Below are 8,023 nucleotides of genomic sequence, written 5' to 3'. Positions count from 1 at the left end.
TGCACTGGATAGCTGGCCAATAAGCGTACACCTCGCTTTTCAGAACGATGAACTTTGTAAAAATCGATGCGTTTCAGAAAGGCGGGGCATAGAGGAAAAACAATAATGTACATTATGTGAAAAATAATGTGTTTTTTGAACCTTAAACCGCATAATCACATTGCATTACACCAAATACACAACATAATGTCCTTTTTAGCAATGTCATATGACCCCTTTAAAAAAAAAAAAAAACATTAACATTGGGATAATGGAGTGGGAAGTTAAAAAATGTCAGTTTGTATCTGGGTTTTAGGACTCATTCCTGCGGCACACTATTCATAACCTGTTACTGTTCTCTTGGGTGTGCTATAACTGTGTATGGTTTGACTTTAAGAACCACACTGGCAACACCTCGCAGGTCAGGCAAAGGCTCCTCTTTACTGGCAGGTAGGAACTGAAAGTCTCGCAGCAGATAGGCTGTGAAAAGAAACATTTCCATTTTGGCTACTGCCTCTCCCAGACACAGTCGGGCCCCTCCTCCAAAAGGAATCAGGGCACGAAGGGACCCGCCACCACCTTCCAAAAAGCGTTCTGCAATAAATCAGATTCACTGTCACAGTTAATGAGCACTGCAATATGTACTATGTAAATATGCTAATTATAAAAAATGGAAAATGTGTGGATTGTACCTGGTTTGAAGCTGTATGGATCATCCCAGACCTCTGGATCATGGTGGGCACCATACAGATTAGGAATGATTATTGTATTCTTGGGGATGAAATGGCCTGCAATACTAAACAGAGGACTGTATGAATTTCTTACAGGAATCTAACTTACAAATTAATGCAGCACAGTTGTTTAAATCTTTGTTAAATTGATCTGTTTCAAAACCCAGTGAGCAGCCTACAGAGGCAGCATTAAGGATTCAGCATAAGGATATCATGCCTACAAAGAAGAGGCTGTTCCAAAAAGTAGGCATCTTGATTATGCTGTCATAAATGACTTTGTTTTGGCCAAATTTTAAGGTATCGTTGCATGTTTGTACCAAAAGCAATCCCAGAATGCACAAAGTTCAGCTTTCAACTTCAACTTTCACACATTTGGGTCACACGCTCATGCCACAATTCTTAATTTCACACCAAGAAACAGGACAATGCAAAATAAATGACAAACGCATGAATTTTTCCCAAACAAAGCCTCACACACAGTCAATTTCATTAGTCAACTTAACCACATAGTGATCTTAACCACTCAGTGATCACAGAAGAGCAGTTCAGAGTCAGATCTCAGAAAAATCACGACAAACCGTAATGCATACGTCACTAGAGATGATGAACTGAGTTGAAATTAATCATGAAGAATCACAGCACTGTGATTTCACTGATGCTCACCTGCTGTTTTGTATGGCTCTGTGAGGCACGGCGAGGGGAGCTACAGGTCGAAGTCTTAACATCTCGTTGATCAGAGCGCACAGATATGGCAGTCTGTGTCGGTCACTGTACTGAGGGTACCGCACATCCAGCACACCACACAGCTCCTCGTACACTTTATTCTGAACCTGGACGACCAGAGAATGGAAACATGTTTTTTTTTATACACTTGTATAAATCGCGTTTAATTTATTCCCCCCCCAAACAACTTTTTTTTTTTTTTTTACATTTATAACAGCCCAAGCATATCTATATACATAGAATGCTGCACCAAACATATTCGTAAGGGGAAACATGTAAACAATAAACCAACTCCATAGTGCATTCTAAGGCCCTGTCCCAAATGGCACCCTAAACCCTCGCGGTCTTCCTCTGTGTCTGCAGTTTCGTGACGTAATGCCGCTTTGACTGTCAGGTAAGGGCGCATAACGGCCACAAAGGGGGCGCTCGCGAGCACCCTTCTGAATGCTAAAATGACAAATGGCACACCCTACGGTCTCGTGGACTTAACGGACACGCGCACGCGGCAGCCATTGTAAGTCCGTAAGACCGCAAGTGCAAATGAAGTGTTCCATTTGGGATAGGGCCTAAGTGATCAAGGGCTTAGGACGTTCCAATTCAGCCCATTCCAAGGGTTCCACCAGTAGTGGGCACTTGTGCAACGCAATCAATGAGGTACATCCGAGTAAACGAGACGGAGGGAAGTTAGCAAGTGAAGGGCATAAAAAAGTGAACTGGAATGCAGCCAAGGTCTTCAAGATCCCTAGAAAATCACAGGTAAGTGAGTTTGATCAGGGTTTGAGCTTAACTCTGCAGGGCAGTGGTCTCAAGAAACGGAGCTGAGAAAGTTTATAGTCTATAGCAGTGGTCACCAACCTTTTTAGGCCCAAGATCCCTGACCTCGGCCTTTATGAAAGACAAGATCTACCTATTGAAGAATTGATAGAAAAAGACATCCCAGATTGTACTTCAAATTTGAGGCCTTTTACTTAGTATTTTAATTAGTGATGCACTGATCATAGCACAGAATTCAGATTTTCTTTTCTTTCTTAATTATTATTTTTTTAACTAGCAAATTGGATTCTGATACTGATTTTTAAGCAAAGCTGTAAACAAAGCAGAGTTGCGCTTTATACGGAGAAGAAAATGCCATTGCCATCGACACTTTTCTCAAGACAGAACCCTTCAGTGATACATTAATATAACCCCATAAATGTAATGCATTTTTTTACTTATTTTACTGTTTTTTTCGGGATCTACTGGGACAGTGATAAAGATCTACCAGTCGATCGCGATCGATGGGTTGGCGACCACTGGTCTATAGGTTTATAGTGAGTGTTGTGACCACCTGAACCTGATCTAAACCAGGATGGATTTGTTTGGTTTTGTCAGCACTAAACCTACTCTGAAGCTCAGAGTTTGTTCAACTTGCGTTGTGTAACATGCCACAGGAGTGTCCAATCCTGCTCCTGGAGGACCACTGATCTGTCCGGAGTTTAGCTTCAACCCCAGTTAAACACATCTGAACCAAGTTTGGCCCACCATAGGGGCTTTCGCACCGGATAGTTATGGGAAATTAGTTCTAGGAACTAGCCAGCAGGGTGGTTCCTAGAGAACCAATTTCTCCCTTGGGCCGTTTTCCTGGTTGCATTCACACTGGCAGCAGGAACTCTGAAACGGCCGACAGCAACATCAGCAACATAGGAGCTGTTTTTGTTGTGTGTTGTGGGTTTCATGATAACCGTAGATGGAACATAAATGCCTAATTTACGCAAATGAAACAGCAAAAAAATTTGGCCTAAGAGACTAAATCTTCTATGACAACTTGCAGTGTTACATATCATTGAGTCTGAGAAAAGAACACAATGCTGCAGACAACAGGTAGCTAAATATGTTTACATGGCTTTTTAAAAATGCTGGGTAGCCGGTGTTTCATCTGTGTTTAGCCAATCAGCATACATTTACATCACTGATAGTTCCTGTAGAACTGATTTAGACCCTACTCTGAAGTAGGAGCTAATTTAGTTCCCCAAAACGGAGTACCTAGAACTAAAACTGTTCTTAGTTCCTGCGGTGTGAATACGCCAAAAAGTGGGTACTTCTGCCAATAGTACTAGGAACTATGAAAAGGTTCCTCTGGTGCGGTAGCTTCTCATGACTAGGATTGAGCACCCCTACTTGAAGGAAGACACTTATTACAGAATTTTTTTTTTTTTTTTTTTTACCTCAGGTCTGTGTAAAAGGAAGGCCACAGTCCAGTTGAGCAAGGCAGAAGTAGTTTCTGTCCCTCCAATCAGCAGATCCACTGTGGTCATGTGCACATGAGTGTCTGTCAGAGTCTATGTAGAGGAGACAACAATATTTGCATTTATTTATAGGTTAAAAACATTGGACAATTTATAATGCTACGTATTGAGTTTCTAGAAAAACATTGTGAAGGGACAAATAATTTTATTATTTTCATTTTGGGTTTCCAGTTTGAGAAACCCTGGTCCTGAGATAACTTTCTTCTGGAGGGCCACTGTTCTGCTGAGTTTAGTTCCAAGGCTCTTTAGTTGCAGGATTGGCAACCCCTGCGTTGTTCAAACAGATATGTTTCATTGCTCCTCACCATCTGATTGGCTCCCCCTTGTGGTGGTTCCAAGCTCTTCAGAAGTGAGGAAGTCACTGTGCCACCTTCTTTATGGTCACTTTTCTGCACACATCACACAAGGATACTTGATTAAATGTATTTTTGCAAATTTAGTTATCTATGTTTGATCATTACTTGCATCATTTGACCATTCATTCTTACCTTGAACTCCTCAATGTGTTTCCCTATCAGCTCATCGCGTCTGGCTACCTCCTTCATGAGGCGAGAGAAGGGAGGGTTGGGTAATTTCTATGAGGAAAAAAAGGCTGCAAATGAAAGGGTTCTTGGGTCAAATCAATTCTAACACCCAGCTACTTTGGGGTTAAAATAAAATGTGTTACCCTGAGCAGAGGGAAGGAGTCCAGCACTGAGATCCAAGGCGAACCCCAGAGAGACACAATCTTATTCAGACAGTCCTGCAGCTTCTTCAGATCTACTGAACTCTTATCATACTGTCACAAGGTAAAGATTGCATAGTTTAACAAGTGAGACTGTAAAATTAGGAATACATGTGAGTATATTGTGTAGAATAATGTTTAAACATCATTTACACTTTTGCCAAAGGTTAGTGTTGTGATGACATTACTCGCAGCCACAGTGAAATCTTCGGATAAATCCACTGATTTTCCGTTGTAGTCCCACAACACCTGTTTCAAAGCACAAGGGATGAAAGTAAGTTCATCCCAAAGAAAAACTTTATTTTTTTTATTCATCTTATGCCGAGTTCACACTGCACGATTTTAGCCCGATTTTTCACTCGCCGACAGGTTTTGTGAAATTGCCGACAAATGCCCGACATCGGAGGCAAATCGGTGCTCGTTCACGCGAGTGACAATCACGCAGTGTGAATGATCAAAGACGCGATCTGAGGGAATCACCGACACGTCGCCGACGCCCGTGAAATATTTGGCATGCTAAATATCTGGAGCTGTCGGCGATTCACAATCAGGCTGTGTGAAATGAGTTCTGACTGAAAAACACATCGGCGATGACCTACAGCCAATGAGAGACCAAGATACAGGGCAGCGGGAAGTTCGGGGAGGAGTTATACGAAATGTAGTTTGCGGACCAGTGTTGCCAAATCCGCGATTGCCGCCGGTTGTTTTTTATGTCAGCAGGTTGAAGCGACCCCAATAACATGATATTTAGGCCCTGGAATGTGAATTGTACTAGGAGAACCCCGCCAAAAAAAATTGTATTTTACCCCCGAATGCGATTTTTACTGGGGGACCCCCTCGAAAGCAATTGGGCTATTTTCAGGCTAGTTTTGAGTAGTAATTGGGCGGGTTTTGTAGCGAAAACCTGGCAACCCTGCACCAGACAGAGCTGTCGGCGATTCTTCCTATTGTGAAGTCATGCAGTGTTTAACACCCTGTCGCCGATCCATCGTGCAATGTGAACACAGCAACAACTGAATGCTACCCCAGATAGTCACGCGGTGTGAAAACAACGGCGATCCGACGAGTTTGAAAATCGTGCAGTGTGAACTCGGCATTAGTTACAGTTGTGGCCAAAAGTTCTGTTAGTGACATCAGTTTTGTGTTTTGCAAAGTTTGCTGTTGTGGTGTTCATTCACATTGTTTCTAGATTATTGTGTAGAGTGATCAGATGCATTTTTAAATAATTACTAAAAGCTTCATTGGCCAAAAAAATGAACTTTTCAAAAAAAAAAAAATCCTGACACAAAATGACCAGCTAACATTAATTGACTAATCATATCAGCAGCACATGTGAAAGTGTGAATGAGTACTAGTCAGGTAAAATCACTATCATACTAATTAGATTGTAAGAGCAGACTGATTGCTATAAAAGGAGGGAAGAAGCGCTTCCAATCATTGTGTTCCGATTTGAAGCTTGTGACATATAAACGCGCACATCAACCCGATCACTTTCCTTATTTTCTAAAACCTTTATTTTCTTATTTTACTGATTTAGATAGCTAAGTAAATGTGTGTGTGTGTGTGTGTGTGTGTGTGTCAGAGGGTGCTTGTCATTTCCTAAACTGTGCATTCACATTTTCTCGCTCCTCTGACCTTGAACCTGTGACCTGGAGACCAATTAGTGTCCATCATGATAAAGGATCAGTGGCTACGTTTACATGCACAATTTGTGGTTCAATCGGACTGAATTTATTCCGATTGATGAATCTGAATGTTGTGTTTACATGAACGCTGAATAAAGTGATCGGGTTGATGTGCGTGTTTATATGTCACAAGCTTCAAATCGGAATTTATTTTTTTTGACATGCGCACACCGCACAAATATAGAGTTTCTCACTGTTTGCACATAATAACCACTCTCCTACATGGTTTCTTTATTTGTTTTTAACAGCAGAATTAATATTTATTCATTTATGGATAAATATACATATAAACCGCTGTGCCGTGCTGCTCATATTTATTACACAGTAAAAATGCCCCTCCCCATGCCCAAAACGGGTTGCCTGTGGATGAGAATCCAAAACAAGGACTGGTGGGAGGTTGTCCTGCTCCACTTCACAGTTGCCGAGTGAAAGGAGGGTTTTATAATGACAGGACACGCATTTATACAACACTTTATTCAAAAGGAAGAACCGCTTTCTGTGCGTCATACGTCATTACGCTATTTCTGCTCATTGCACATGCGCAGTCCTTTCAGTTTCGGGGTTCAATCCAATCAAGTGTTTACATGCACTCTCAATCGTATTAGAAAAGGAATAAACCACCCCCTTCATTCCGATCGAGCTCAGTCAGATCGATTAAGGTGTTTACATGAAGGCTTTTCAGTCCGACTGAGCCGTCAATCCGATTACAAACTGATTATTTGGTTGCATGTAAACGTAGCCAGTGTATGTGTTTGTCCTATACCTGGCAGAGATGGTGTGCTTGCTTTTCTATGACAGAGTGCAGGGAATCTCTTGTGCAGCGGTGCAGAGCACTATGGGCCACACGCCTGTGAGCCTTCCATTCCTCACTGAAATCACCCAGAGAAATGGTTCGCCCTCCGCTTGATACTATATCACCTAAGATTGAGGTACAAGAAGAAACACATATAAGATATGATATACAGACCGTCTGTTTGAAAAGATAAACATGCTGGGCTAGTTGATAGAATTAAATTACCGGTATATGAATGAGGCCTCCCAGCAAAGTCAGACCATTTTTTGATCAGAGCCTCGCGGATGATCTCACTATTATTTAAAATCACCATGGCTGCAAAAAAACAATAAAAGACATGAACAGATTTTAATGATGTAATGGAGACTGACACTACAATAGCTGTCACACATTCTAGTCCATTGAATATTTCTCAGGGTTGGTTTTATATTAATCAGAAAAAAATATCTAAAAGTAAAACTTTGTTTTATTTGTATCATCTAAAAAATGATACATTTTTGCTGCTTTATGCATTGTTACTATAGAACCTGTCTTTAAACGGCCTAATATAGGCTTTTAGGTAAATTTAAAGAGCAAGAAAATTATGAACCACAAAATTGTTCCTGGAAAAGCAAAAATGACAAGCAAATATTCTTGTCCTGACACCACAGTTTAATGTTTCAATTCCAATTATAGCTTCATTATAATTGACTGTTGTTTGAATGTATGTGTGGTTTTATTGTGTTCATTTTTATTACCCAGCAGCTATAGAAAAAATATTGATTCAAAACCATATAGTTATTAACATGTAAGCCTTGTGACAGCTTGTCCTGCTCTCCTCTATTTAGTGAAGTTTATGTAATTCTACATTTACATAATATGACTTCATATCACCAGTTGCAATGAGTTTTGCTATCATGGAAATGGAATAAAAAGAATAATTACTTGTGTTGCCACAGTTGAGCCGATAGATATTTCCATAGCGACATGCCAGTGAAGTCAGGTGGATGGGTAGATGTTCTTGGGCAAGATCTAGCATGTTGCCCAGCAAAGGGAGAGAGGGAGGACCAGAAAGAGAGGGAGAAAGAGTTCTACTGAAGCGCTTAGAGAGGGAATGCAGGGGT

At 41.0% G+C, this 8,023-nt stretch overlaps 1 protein-coding gene across 1 annotated transcript; it reads right to left on the bottom strand.

Annotated features, from left to right (window-relative positions):
• Window positions 1-328: 328 nt before the first annotated feature.
• Window positions 329-7,953, bottom strand: LOC107685595 (steroid 21-hydroxylase-like). Its single transcript, XM_016482241.1, has 11 exons — window positions 7,845-7,953; window positions 7,146-7,235; window positions 6,891-7,045; window positions 4,596-4,691; window positions 4,386-4,496; window positions 4,207-4,293; window positions 4,024-4,107; window positions 3,638-3,751; window positions 1,374-1,540; window positions 672-775; window positions 329-573 (listed from the first exon to the last, which is right to left on the bottom strand). The coding sequence occupies exons 1-11, from the start codon at window positions 7,936-7,938 to the stop codon at window positions 329-331; spliced, it is 1,347 nt and encodes a 448-aa protein (XP_016337727.1). The 5' UTR covers window positions 7,939-7,953.
• Between the last annotated feature and the right edge of the window lie 70 nt (window positions 7,954-8,023).

The sequence above is a fragment of the Sinocyclocheilus anshuiensis genome, unplaced genomic scaffold, assembly GCF_001515605.1.
Source record: "Sinocyclocheilus anshuiensis isolate Anshui unplaced genomic scaffold, SAMN03320099.WGS_v1.1 scaffold185, whole genome shotgun sequence".
In the NCBI taxonomy this organism is placed as follows: Eukaryota; Metazoa; Chordata; class Actinopteri; order Cypriniformes; family Cyprinidae; genus Sinocyclocheilus; species Sinocyclocheilus anshuiensis.
The sequence above is the reverse complement of the archived record's forward strand: the minus strand, read 5'-3'. Positions and strand labels throughout refer to the sequence as shown.

Excerpts from the sequence above, each read along its gene's own strand:
- LOC107685595 (XM_016482241.1), bottom strand. The coding sequence starts at position 7,938 with ATGCTAGATCTTGCCCAAGAACATCTACCCATCCACCTGACTTCACTG. Across the intron at positions 7,236-7,844 it reads GCTCAACTGTGGCAACACAA|CCATGGTGATTTTAAATAAT; the intron begins GTAATTATTCTT and ends GTTTTTTTGCAG. Across the intron at positions 4,108-4,206 it reads AACACATTGAGGAGTTCAAG|AAAAGTGACCATAAAGAAGG; the intron begins GTAAGAATGAAT and ends TGATGTGTGCAG.